At 40.6% G+C, this 13,657-nt stretch overlaps 1 protein-coding gene across 3 annotated transcripts in view; it reads right to left on the bottom strand.

The window, feature by feature from the left end:
• LOC109635418 (cadherin-22) overlaps window positions 1–13,657 on the bottom strand; it is a 138,742-nt gene that overhangs the window by 1,511 nt on the left and 123,574 nt on the right. For all 3 annotated transcript variants that reach the window (XM_069533971.1, XM_069533985.1, XM_020096568.2), the window contains 3 exons: window positions 8,530–8,647; window positions 5,684–5,833; window positions 5,227–5,328 (listed from right to left, as the gene is read on the bottom strand). In XM_069533971.1, the coding sequence (XP_069390072.1) occupies window positions 5,227–5,328; window positions 5,684–5,833; window positions 8,530–8,647 (370 nt within the window). The remainder of the gene's footprint in view (window positions 1–5,226; window positions 5,329–5,683; window positions 5,834–8,529; window positions 8,648–13,657) is intronic.

Genomic DNA, 13,657 nt, shown 5'->3' with positions numbered 1-13,657 from the left:
CTGCAGCTTTAACTCTCTGCACAGGAGACATGGATTAAGATCTGTCAGGCTGAGTTTAAAGAGCTTCCAAGCAGAATGCTACTCCTCTTCATGCTTCTAAGAATAATAACATAACAATCCAGATTTAGGATTCAGAACTACCAACTTTTCTAAATAAAATAATTGGGCTTAATGTGGATACACACACACACACACACACACACACACACACACACACACACACACACACACACACACACACACACACACACACACACACACACACACTACTGGAAATGAAACATGCACTGTGCTGGATGATGGATTTGCAAAGTAATCTTCCCATAAAAAAAAGAAATCCAAATGTCATTGTATCTTTGTTTCACCTCTCAGGGCTAAGGCACAGCAGGGGAAGATAATATATTATTAAGTTTTACATTACAAATGCATGAAGATTGATTTTTTTCACAATACTGATTGCCTTTCTCAGAAATATGATTCAAATGCTCTAATGGAGGCAATCTGTATATCAATACTCATCCAAGTTGAATGAAACTTACACTCTGTGGTTCCATCACCTGAGTTAAAACAATAAAAAGACCTACACCTCCAAAACAAGTAAAGAAATACCTCAGAAAATGTGGTTCAGTATTTGGATTAAAACAAGGAAAACAATTGAGATGGATCACTAATCACAGAAGAGGAAAACAAAGGTCGTATGCATGGATGAATTAATAGGAGTTTGATTTCAGCTTAGTTATTTTAAGATAAGAGAAGTCTCACTTATAGCTTTCTCATCCCTCATTAGAGCTGCAAATCTCTGTATGAATCATGGTGGAGGTTTTCCAATCCAATGTCACCCAATGTCATTTCAGAGGCCATTTAATATATATATATATATGGATGAATTATGCACACTGGAGAAAATTAACAAGTTCGGTTTTATGGATTAGCAGCAATCATCTCTTTTTGATCAAGTAATTAATTCCCAAAAAGCAGGGGAGGTTGATTTAAAAACTATGGAGAATTTTCTCAAATACAATCCTGCATCTTGATTAGAAAGAATAACTTTAATAATCATTCTAATAAATTACGAGGATGATACTGTCGCTAAAATTGTGCAGAGACCTTTTTTTCCAAAGATGATTATTTATTATCTCATGTTAAATGCTGCAGCTGGTGAAACAGGCCTGATTCATTTGTTTACATCTATATAATAGAGAACTGATCAAAATAAATGTGATTGTTTCCAGAAGATGTTAATGTAATAATTCGCAGAGTTAATTGATATGTGCTTTTTTTTTAACTGGTTATGAAGAATCATAATACATCCAGGGAAATGCTGGTTAGCCGTGCTTGTTATGAAGGGATTTCACTTATGAAAAAAGAAGGAGAGGAGCAACATAAAGAGGTGAAATATTTTCCCAGAGTTACTCGGCTTTGACTGGCAGCAGGATGTGTTTCTTGTGGCTAGTCAGCTGTGTACTGTGTATCCACAGACAGATTCCCCTTTTTTCTCGAGCTATTCCTCTGAAAGGATGCCAGTGAGGGGACATTTATATAGATCATTAACCGGTAGGCACCATGCATCTTCTGAACAGATAACCTGTTGCCTAAAACAAATGCCTACAAGCCCACAGAGATATAAAGACCATCAATTATAAAGGGCCCAGCGACTGCACTGTTTGATGCTCTGAACCCACCGGTAAAGTCAAACTAGATCAATCTCAGGACCTTACAGGCTGTGTACGACGTACACGTTAAAGCACATGTATTAGTATGCATGAAGAAAGCCCATGGACAAATGTGCTCTTACAAACCGACCTTGGAAATCAGGATGTGACAATAAAACACCATATTTCAAATCTGCTTTCCTTTTGCTGCTCCTTCTTTCTCCTTAGCAACAATGAAACCATTGGTTTCAAGCATATGATGTTTACAAATGTTGCAGCTCCTTCTAATTATCTTGTAAACGGCCTAAAAAATAACTTGCATGGTGAAAACACTCCGTGTTTGCGCCCGTGTAATGAGCCGTGCTGATCTTGAATGGGGACTTCATGCAGGATCTCTGACTGATAACGTGCAGTCGTTCTTCTCTTACATTGTTAGCCGGGCTCCGCTGGGAGAGAGGTGTCTGGAACTATTGTGCTTATTCTTCTATGCCATGAATGGGGTAAAGTAATTGCCACTGGGTCGAGGAAACAGTCATAGTTGGTGGTAAATTGCGACGCGCGCTGCCTTGCATACTAAACAAGCGAAAGACAATCAGTCTAAATTCACTCTAATGAGAGTATCAGGAGGAAAAAGACTAGATGTTATGAACTCCCTCATAAGAGCAGATCAGCTGTTTCTTGAGCTATCACTGTTAGAAGAAGTATGTGTCGGATCGGTGTGAAGCACAGACGATCAGATAACCTCACTTCCTCACTGATCACATGTGACTACCTGTTATGTTTACAGCTGCTTGAACTGTAAGCCACTGAAAAGCTATTTAACGTGGAGATTAGCAAGCCTCAGGCAATCTTAATACAACACTGGTGCAGATCTTACCTTTGTAGGAAGCACGTGTGGGCATTAGTGTATAGCTGCCTCCTATACGTACAAAGCTGGTCCCCTTGTGTACAGATGTTACGGGGAGTGTTCCTGACAAGACGGTTAATTTACCCTTGGGCTGCGCTGGTTGCCCGCACCCTGGAGTTCATTGCAAGCAGATGGGAGGTAATTGGAATGGATGCATGCAGATGCTGCGGCGCAGTGGAATGGATTCATCACATCAGGCCTATAAATGAACTGATGGAGGGACTGTTTGTTTGTAAGGTAATTAGGCAGAAATTTGTTTTCATTTTTCTCATCATCCAACAATTGATGTAATAGAGGTGGTCCAGTCTCACGAGAGAGGCAGCGCTGGCTGGCTGGTTAGGCCGTCGCTGTGTGTGGTGTGTGTGTGTGAGAAGACGAGGTGCACACAGTAATGGTGCTTAGAGAGAATGGATTGCATTGCAGTAAATAGGTGAAGACTGATTTATCTAAGCATGCGGACGTGTGCTCAGCGTGCATGAGTGGACACGTACTAAATGTGTGTGTGTGTGTGTGCATGGATGTTAACTAAAGAAGGAACAGGAAAGTTTTGGTGTGCGATGGAAAATATGTGATTGCTGCCGCGCTCCTGTCTGTTTTTCACACCAGGCGACAGTTGTGAACACACAGCTAAACCCTGCTGATGCCTGCAGCCCTGAGATTTTACCATCAACATGATGACTGGCAGAAGCCAAGTGCTCGGACTTAGCCTGTACTTCAGAGTGTTGATGAGGCGCGTTTGGTCCATTTCTAACCAATCAGTCAGTCAGAGTGGCATGGGCTTAGCACCGATTAGAGTCCCTGACTATTGGAATCAATATGACACCATCTACCAAATGTCGGTCTGTCTGTATTTGGAATGCATAATCAGGAACTGTTCATCTTATCAGCTTCACACTGAAGAAAGTGCAGTGCCAAGTTCGAGGCGATGCATGTGATATATTCCATATCAATGAAACTTGAATTAACAGCGCTATGTTGTTGTCAGCAGCATGCTAACAAAAAATGTCTTCCTCTAGGTCCTCAGATAAACTGCAGCAGTGGGCAATGGGATCTAACCGTGGGTCAAAAGTGCCACCAGATCATTTTGATAATTCCATTATTTTTATTTCATCGTATTGGACCAAGACACATGGCACAGGTGATGCTCTCTGTCATGGCAACAACACTTATACAATCACTTCCTATATGGAAATGTTGTCTTCAAAGCACAATGTTTGTTTTGTATTTCCTGTTTCGTTTCTACTCTTCGATGTCGATAAACCAGGTAGGATGAACACAATGTTTTGTAATGACATTCTGCCCCATAGACTGTTTATAAAAAGCTCTGCACACAACAACCTCCATGCAAACAATAAGATAGTGACAGTACATTATAGAACTGTTAGCCACTAATGACAATGAATAGGAGCAGGAGCATTATCACAGGCAGAGCAAACATTCTTCTCCAGGCAGGCAGGTCTAGAACGAGCACTGCACTAGTTTCATTAACGGAATCAAAATGAAACGATATCAACATTTTGAAAGTATTTGGCTTAAGTGTGTTACTTCTGCTTCGTCTGTTTAGAAAAATAAATTGTACCATGCACACCCCTGCACAGGGTTGAGCTTTTAAAGGCCAAATAATTGTTTTTTACTCAGACCTTAGAGAGGATGTCATCTGTCCCATGATACCAACACCACAGCACACTGCAAACACAGTTTTTTTATAGCCAGCAGAGGTTGCCTCAGATTTGTACATAACATTTTTGTTGGGGCTCTAAAAGCCACGATAAATAAATTATACTCTGCTTTTGAAGTTCACTACAGTGGACGGTTTGGTCAATGGAGACAGAGTTTTAACAACCCTCATTAGTACAGCTCTTAAACAAAACACAAAGCAAAGTTAAGCCTCAGTAACTCCTGCCTCCTGTCACATCGTCCATCATTCACTGCCTGCACAGTGTAAAATGTGTAGAGGCAGGAGCGGGGGAGACAAAACAACATGACAGCGATGTCGTTTCTCGCTGTCACTGAGGAGTGGGATGCAGAGATGTGCAGGAGGGGGAGAGGGAGAAGCAAGCTCATGAAATTTTCAAATATGACAATACCAAACCTCTTCTGTCCCCGAGAGGGTGAGCATGTGCGTGCATGTGTGTGTTATGTGCATGTGTGTGCATGTGTGTATATATATATTTATATATATATATATATATATAAATATCAAAGAATGTCTGGAAAGCTTTTCCTACTTAAAGGCGGTTGTTCCAGTGCTGAGGCAGCTCTTTCTCCTGTTTGCTGTCTCAAACCCCCCCCCTCCACTTTACTACCTTTCATTACGTCTGTATTCCGAGGATCAAAGTGGGTCGGTATCATTCATAAACCCAGACATCATGTTTGACCCGGTCTTAAACAAAAGCTTTCTTCTCATAAATGCAGCAAACAAGATATTAAACAGGAGAGATGAAAAATTGAAAGACACTCTCTTGCATGATTTTATGAGCAGAAGACATTAAGTAATTTCTTTTGATGCATCCCTCAGACTTGCCCTTTTAAAAGGAACCTCTCACTATTGAAACTCCTGCTGGACCTGCTCGAGTAGTTGACCCCAGAAAAGCAATGCTAACAATTGTGGTTATCCATCCATCATCCATCCATATATACAATACATGAGTACATCCATGTGCTTACCTATGAGGATGAGCATGCAGACCAGTAGTGCTATAAGCGCCCCAGGGCTGAGAGCAGCACTCATTACGTAGGCTGTGGCATTGCAGGACTGGATGGCTCCCTCTGTGTTGACAGAGAGAAAAAAAGAAAAACAGTATATTTCTGTACATATTCAACACAGGTTATGAATCTGTTCAGTGGACAAGGATTAATCACTGTTTTATCAAGAGAAAAATAAAGTGTTATCATGCATACATTATATCTTCACCCAGATGAAATTCACTCAAGGGCCATTTGTTTGCAGATTTATGGCCTTGTGATATTTTATTTTCCGCACACATAAGCTGATAAGAACTGTTTGCTGACCAAAACAATGTCATGTAGATGACCTTTTCGGTTGTGCTGCTGCTGCTGATGCAGAAGGGTGACAGTGACGATAATGTTAGTAATGGTGCAGCTCCCGCAGTATAGTTCTCACCAGTGTCGCAGCCGCAGACGTGGATGGTCAGGGTGCCTGTGGAGCTCAGGGAGGGAGGCCCGCTGTCGACCACCAGGATAGGCAGGAAGTACACATTCTGCTCATGGCGGTTGAAGCCTGACCGCTGGGTCCGGATGCCGGCTGTGTTGTCTGGGTGGTGGTGGGAGTGTAGCGGGGTCGGGGTGGATCAGAGAGACAAGGTAGAGCAGAGGATTGCACATGAGGGATTTAATGTTTGAAGAACAAAACCTTTTCGTCTGCTCACTGATGTGTGTTTTCTTTTACCACGCTGCTCTAAAATTTATGATCTCAATCCAGTGAGTGCTTTTATGACCCTTGTTGTTTTTACTCCCCTCAACTCAAGACTGTACTTACTGAGCTAAGAGAAAGAAAAAGATAGAGTTGATCGTTACTCACATATCAGGACAAATCATACTTTTCAAAAATGTAAGATGTTTGACATTTGATTCAAAAGCAACAATGAAAACAACCTCAAGAAATTATCGAGTGGTCGAGCGGTGAGTAAAAGAATAAACACTGACTAAATCATTTTCCATTAGGCACAGTTCACAGACTCAAAAGAAGAGCTGTCGAGTCAACTTGGGGTTAAAAGACTTCTGTGAGCAGCTTTCGTGCGATTAATTTTATCTAGCAAACAAAGAAAAAAAACGGGAGACAAAATGAGTGAGAGAGCCACTGTTTGAAATTAAACTTCTCTGCCAGAGACATAGAGAAATGTAACATAGAATACAGGAGGAGGCTTTGACAAATAGAGTGGGAGCCGCTTTGTGGGTAGACTTGCATAGAGGATGCCGAGCAATCCATCTCCAGAACATATATCACCATTATCCATGTCGCCCCGGAGCTCCTCTGGCACATGTAGAACAATCTTCATATTACCGTTTATGTACGGGAACATTACACTGCTGACTTTGTCATTTTGACTTTTACACAGTGTTCTCTTCCAGGGTGAATGAACACAAACTGTGGCATCTTGTGCAATTTCAAATCAAAACCTTCAATAGCCATATTTCATACAGATGTAAAGTAAATTTCTATCTTTTTTCCCCGGCCTCATATCACATTACATCGCTTTTTAACAGGGACTACAGGGACATGAGCACAGGTAGCGTTTTAGCAACATAGGGAAAAAGAATGGCTTTTCATCCTCGTGCGTCAAGGCTTTGAGACAGAACACGATGTGAGGCCATGATAAGGAAAAGACGAAGTGACAGATTGAAAGCGACGGGTTGACAAATGTGTCCATGAAAAGAGACACCAGAGTGGAAAAAAGAGGGCGGGAGGATGAAAACTCTGTATGGGGTTTTGTATCTTTCAAAATAAATCTATATACAGGATCTGCAATAGTGTTTGTGTTGGTATATCTAGTATATTAATAAATATGTATATATATTTGGAACAACTGTGTGTGTGCGTTTACTCTTTGTGTGTAGGGGGGAGAAGAAAACTGTGTGTATACTTTAAATAGTATGTGTTTACATGTTATACAAGGCTTGGGTTATTCCTTTATCCATTCACGTGCATGTGAGTGGGACGACTTCAGGAGAACGCTGCAGCCTCCGCACTGTGACATTTCTCAAGCTCAGGCTGCTCCCCTGACATTTTCCTGGTGTCAGATCAATCTTGATTTAACCAGATGTCACATTCACTTACGTACACATTGCTAAACGTGGCATCTGCAAGCATGTTTGCAAAAACAGACGAGCATGAAAAAAAAAAAAAAAAAAAAAACTATCTTCCCATCAAACCAAAGTCATCACAGGGGAAAAGTGATTTTAATGTTTTCCTACACTGTGCAGATACTGACATAAAACTGTGTGTGTTTTCACAGAATAACAATTTGATGACGCTTCAGAAAATTACATAAACTGTTGACATCGTGTTTAAGAGGAATCAAGAGAAACTTCTGTGTAGTGTTCTGTAATTTATTTCAAGGATAATGACATTCAGATAAAATCCCACTACTGCGTGGAAAAAATTCTCTGCATAGCGCTCCGGCTCACATACTGAGGCAAACTTTGAAAAAAGCTAACTGTTAAAATAGTTTTGTCTGCAAGTACAGAGTGTCACATGTGATAAAATGAAATAATATCAGTCTGCTTGCAGCAGCAGAACAGGTGGTGTTTTATATCAAACAAAATAATTTGAAAATCTGCCTGATAATGAGGTGACCTCCAAATCGCAGGAAAATAAAACAAATCACTATTTTGCAGTCACTATGAAAAGCCTCCTGAAATTGTCAAAAACCTTCCCACAGTGTTCTCTATGATATGCCTCATGTTAAAAATGTCAACCATCTGGCACCTGAGTGAGGAAACTAAGACGTTGAAATTACCAGTGAGTATTCAGACATTGTATTTTTGAAGTCTCGGGAGCTGCAGTCTTTTAAACTAACTCAATACTGCCTTAAGGTCTACATTGACAGAACACCCTTAAGCACTTCACCAGACTGTCAGAATGCCAATCACTGTGGGGAATGCAGAAATCACTTTAAACTCTTCTGTCTTTACGAGCTTTACCATGATCTCCAACATTTGAGTCAGGGAAAGTCTTGCTGTAGTCATGCACATTTAAGATCTGCATTCAATCATGTGCAAATGAAGAAATGAGACTGGGGCCTGACAGGGAGATGAATATAATGATATAGTTTCTTCCACCAACGAATCTGTGACAAAATCAATAATCTAAAAAGGCTAAGACTGACTGGACGCCCACTGTACCACACTGGGCTGCAAATTCCATATTTCCATGTTATTATTTAACATTAAATTATGCTGATAATGCCATAAGCTCTTCACCCCAATATAAGACCTAAGGCCTCTCACCTTTGACATCCCACAGGGTGAAGTGTCGATTGCTGGAAGCCTCCGGGGCCAGGGTGAAAAAGAAGCGATGTCCAGATTGTGGCTCGTCTCTGTCCACCACACTGATGGTGTGAATTAGCTAAAGACAGAGGAGCAACCAGAGTGGACAAGGACAGAGAAGGACAAGTATAAGGAGAAAAAGAAAAAAACAGGTTAGATCCACTCAACAGGAACAAGGAAATGAATAGAAAAAGCACTTAAACTTAACATTTCAAATGACTCTTTCATGAGGGAGGGAGTGAGGTGGAGTGAATGTACTTCGATGCACACTGAAGGTTTCCTGTGAGAGTGCAGTTCAAAGGGTGGCACAGTCTCAAAGAGATAGAAAAGCGTCTTTGTCCAGGAAGTTGACACAGTAATACAAAAATGTCTTGATGTTAGAAATACAAAACCGTTATAAAGTACCTTACTGAAAAGCCTCCTTTTTAACCGAGAGGGACAGAGATAGTGTGTGAAGCAAAGTGAAAATTCTAATGTTCAGGGGAACAGAAGACACAGGGACTCTGTGAGGGTGTCGTCCTCCTATCTAATGCAACAGTAACATTCAAAGATCAAACTCAAATAAGATCCAATTTTCAGAACTTGTGTGGGCACAATAAGGTGAGATAGGATTCAATGAGAGTTGAACAGCTTCTAACAGTCCCTGGAGATCCTTTCACCCAAACACAGGCCTCTCGGTGACAATTCATCCTCCTCCCATCCTTTTAATCCACAGCCAGCATCAAACCACCGACTGATAAATGATATTTTCACTTCACAGCCTTTCGTCCGTGTTACCCCTGCTGGCACACGGTGTACGAGTCCACATTTTCTTATTATTTAGATCTTCGTCACCTTTGTTTACTGCACATGCTCCTAAAGCTAAAATTGACTCTGGATAAACAAGTTGTAGAAAATAAACAGTAAAGAAAGAATACAGCGTTTTTTTAAACTTAGTTTTGAAAGTAACTTGAAGCTAGGGTATATATTTGTAATGTTTTAAGAAGAAATATTTTTCTAAATATATATATATATATATATATATATAAGTTTTATCTGTAATAGAATTTTATACGCACAAAGGTACAACAAACACTCAAAGAGACATTAAAGGAGAAAATGATGAGGTGAGGAAATAAGTACAACACATACAAAACAAACATCTCATCAAGGAGATACTAATAACACACATTCTTAATGTACAGAATAAAACATAATTATTATAACAGTGGAATACTTGATTTGTTGTCTGATTTACTGATGAACAGACGTGAAACAATGTGTTCTGAGAGGTTTGTATGTAATTAGCTCCAGTTAGAAACATTTAAAAAAAAATTAATGATAGCACACTTATTTCGAAAAGATAAAAGCAATTTCAATATCAAAATGTTCAACTGTTCAACATGAATCTTTTTCACAGACGGAGTAAATATCTTTACAATTCCAAAGCATGTACAGAAATGTGTTTATTATTTGTTCATTATCTTCTTCAGCCAACGATGACATGGGGTATATATAATAATGGTGCTAGTACGAAAGTATCTAAACAAACTAAACTTAAATTTGTATAGTAAAGTTTCCTCAAAGATCCAGAATAGATCTCAGTATGTAGAGGTGCGGTCACAGGACACTTTGACCCAGACTCGAATGAGGCCACAACACTTCTGGCACGGAGGCTTCAGGCTGTGACGCCACTGTGGCTGACTCACCGATTCATGCATTAGCTGAGACAGCGGACACGACAATGATGAGGTAGGTGATGGGCTGTAAGAGCAGGGAGCAGAAACTCCCCCTGTGCTGTTTGGCTGCATTTTATCACTGTCTTAAAAGTTTAATCATGTAAAGTGTATGAACCTCGGAGAACAAACCCAATAATAATTTTAAAAGTCAATTTCCCTCAAAATACAGCATGTTATTGCAAAATCATTAATAAAATCAGTCTGATGAGTAAGACAGTAATTTGAATAATGCTTGCTTGCTTGGAGCTGAGGAAAACTATTGTATTTCTAAGTGTAAAAAGGGTATTTCACCAAGAGGATGAGATTTTGCCTCAAATGCTTAATTTTTTTATTTTTCAGTACAAATATAACACGTAACAACTCTTATTTTAAATCTAAAAGCTACTAGTACTATGTGATTTGTTGACTTGTGTTCTCAGAGCGATTAAAGCGAGATGTTCAACGGCTGTAATTCCTTTCGTCTTGTTTCACAAACGCTCCCGATATCAGATAAGATTGAGGGAAATTCACTGAACTACCTCTCAGGTGTTACAGAAGCAGTCTCTTCTTTAACAGGCAGAGTTTTAATCGCAGCTTCATTCACTGGTCTGAACTCTTCTGTGGATCTTTTCTCCTCCACCTCGCCGCCTCCTCAGTCTGCTCCCTCTGTTCATCACTGAGATTGTCCTTCTCTGCATTTATCTCCTCCTCTGTACTCATCTTCTCCTTTCCAGAAAAATGTGTCGCTCATTCATCATTCGACCGCGAACCGATGATTCAAGCAACAACAGTGTAGCTACACCTCTCACCTTTCATCTGCTTTATTTTGTTAGTTCATGTTTACCTTCTTTATGTGTGTTGGACTCATTCACCTTTACCGCAGCACAAACTCTGAATTGTGAGTCTGAGCAGTGTCTCTGCACGTTACTGTGACTAAGAAACGGCCAAGCGCACTTCCAGGCCCTGTGCACCTTCACAATAAACCACTTCACAGCATTGACGTTTCATCACAGACATGGAACAGGCTTAGTCATACCCTCAGCTCAGAGGGTCAGGGAGCCTGTTTGGGATAATATGGCTTACTTTGTAATTACAAAACGCTGTGGCATGATTTCAGGGTAAATCACATGCTTCTTCCTCAGCATGCTGCAAAATCCACACAAAAGAAACACGCAAGTTTATGGAAATGACTGTGAGGAGCTAGAGCCTCTGTCAATCAACACGTGACCTCAGAAATCTTAGCCAGGGTACAGACTGAGATTCTTACAAATTTGAAAGAGACCAAGATGCTACCTCATGAAGGACATTATATTGCAATAAATGAATTCACTGAAACTATCCAGATTGCACTTCTCTTTAAAGCAGACCTACAGTCAGTATCAGCTTTTTTACATTATCTTTATGCTTGACAACTAAAAACTGATACAACGGCCAAACATTTAAAGTTAGAGACAAATTTAACCACTTACAAACCAGCTCTGTATCACTGCATCCAAACTTCCAAATTCAACTTTCCTCTCATACAAAGATTATTCTCGGGGGTGGCTCAGGTGATCCATGGACTAAGCCTTAAACAGCTGGGGGAACTCCCATGATGCACTGGGCACCTCTTCTCTTTCTCTCTTAGCATATTTATATCACACGGTGTATTCACTTTGTGTCTCCTCTCTCCTGAAGTTTGTCCTGTCTATGCTAACCCTGCAGGTATCTCTGACTCCACATCTGATTCTACATCGCAGCTGTTATTCTTCTTCTTATCATTATTACCCTCTTACTGATATTACTGCTGTTATTATTGATACGCCTATGCTAATATTATTGTCATGATAACAAGCAGTGCTTAAATACAACACTTCATGATGTCTCTCTCTCTCTCCTCTCTTCTCTCTCTGCTGGAGGATTCTTCCTATTAAAAGGTTATTTATCTTTCTCTCTACTCTTTTGCCACCTGCTCGCCCATTGCATGAACCACCAGGCTCCTCTCTATAATATTGAAAGGTCTTGACCTACTATGATAAATGCCTGGAGATAATGCCTGCTGTGATTTGGCGCTAAACAAATAAAATTGAATCGAACTGAATGGCTCGGGATGAACAAGCGTCCTGTTTGCTAGTGCTCCAGAAAAAATAGCAAATTCATCACATTTGTTTGGGACGAATAATGAACCTGATCTGAATGGAGTGCCAGTGTGTGCAATTGGGGTCAAAGTGTGTGGTTGGTGTGTGCTGCTCATCACAGTTCGGGTTATATCATGCAACTTTTTTGCATTGGACCAGAGCATTACCTGTAATGAGAGGTCCAAACCTGCCACACTACAGTTTGTGTCTCATATTACTCATTATACACAAGGAGGAATGCTTTAGTGCAATGCAATTTGAAGTTAGAGGTGAATTCATAGTCGACGTAAAGAAACGGAAAAGGTTTTGCAAGGTCCATCCCCGTGTTTGAGGAATGGAGCGGGGAGGCCACTAACCAGAAGGTCAATAGTTTGATTCCTTTGACTCCTCTATTCTATATGCTTAAAGGCAAGACAGTGAACCCTAAATTACTAATACTCATACATAATAATGGGCTTTTGCAACGACTCGTTGCTGCTGTGATTAGATATATTAATTCACACAGGACAGTACTCATTGTTAACAGAATGTCTGCATTGAAAAATGGTTTCTCTAGATGTGTCTTAATGGGTCTTTTAACAACCTCTTAATTCCCAGACATGTAGAAGTTCTTTGTACTCGTGAGCGCAGACGCACTGAGATGAAGCAGAGAGCACTCAGTCCAGAGCTATCTGTGAAAAATGTGTGCTATACACCAACCACAGGCCTGATCTTATCCTCTCATCACTCTCTCCCTCTCAGATTTATGTCTGAAGGTAAAAGAATAACGAGCAAAGAGACGAAGCCATAAGCAAAAGCTCTATTATCAACCCATTTCTTTGAAGAAATATGAACAGCAGTGAAGATGTAATAAGTGAGCCATGATCTGCGTTCTGCAACTGTGCCCTCAGCAGGGGGACTCTCTGGCGACGGCATCTCGGAGTGAGCACAAACTGCTGAGGGAGAGAGAGTGAAGCGAGAGGGGGAAATGAGAGAGGAGGAGAGCGAGTGTGTGGGAGTTTATTGAGCAGCTATGGCAAAGCTCCCTCCAGCACAATCACCTAATTAGATTTCTATCAAGCAGTCCCCTTTCCTGACCCCTTTAAATCTCTTGCATCTAGAAGGGGGGGGACTCTCCCAAAAGTACAGCCCATCCACACTCGAGGTGCCTGAAAGGTCAAGGTCGTGAGAGGGAGACGGCTCTCTCGTTCGCAGCAGAAATCTAAAGTTTCTCGATGGCAGCGACGAGGTAATGAATAAATAAGAAAAATACACAACAACTTCAAAAAGCCAAGC

Source organism: Paralichthys olivaceus, chromosome 2 (genome assembly GCF_024713975.1).
Source record: "Paralichthys olivaceus isolate ysfri-2021 chromosome 2, ASM2471397v2, whole genome shotgun sequence".
Lineage (NCBI taxonomy): Eukaryota > Metazoa > Chordata > Actinopteri > Pleuronectiformes > Paralichthyidae > Paralichthys > Paralichthys olivaceus.
The sequence above is the reverse complement of the archived record's forward strand: the minus strand, read 5'-3'. Positions and strand labels throughout refer to the sequence as shown.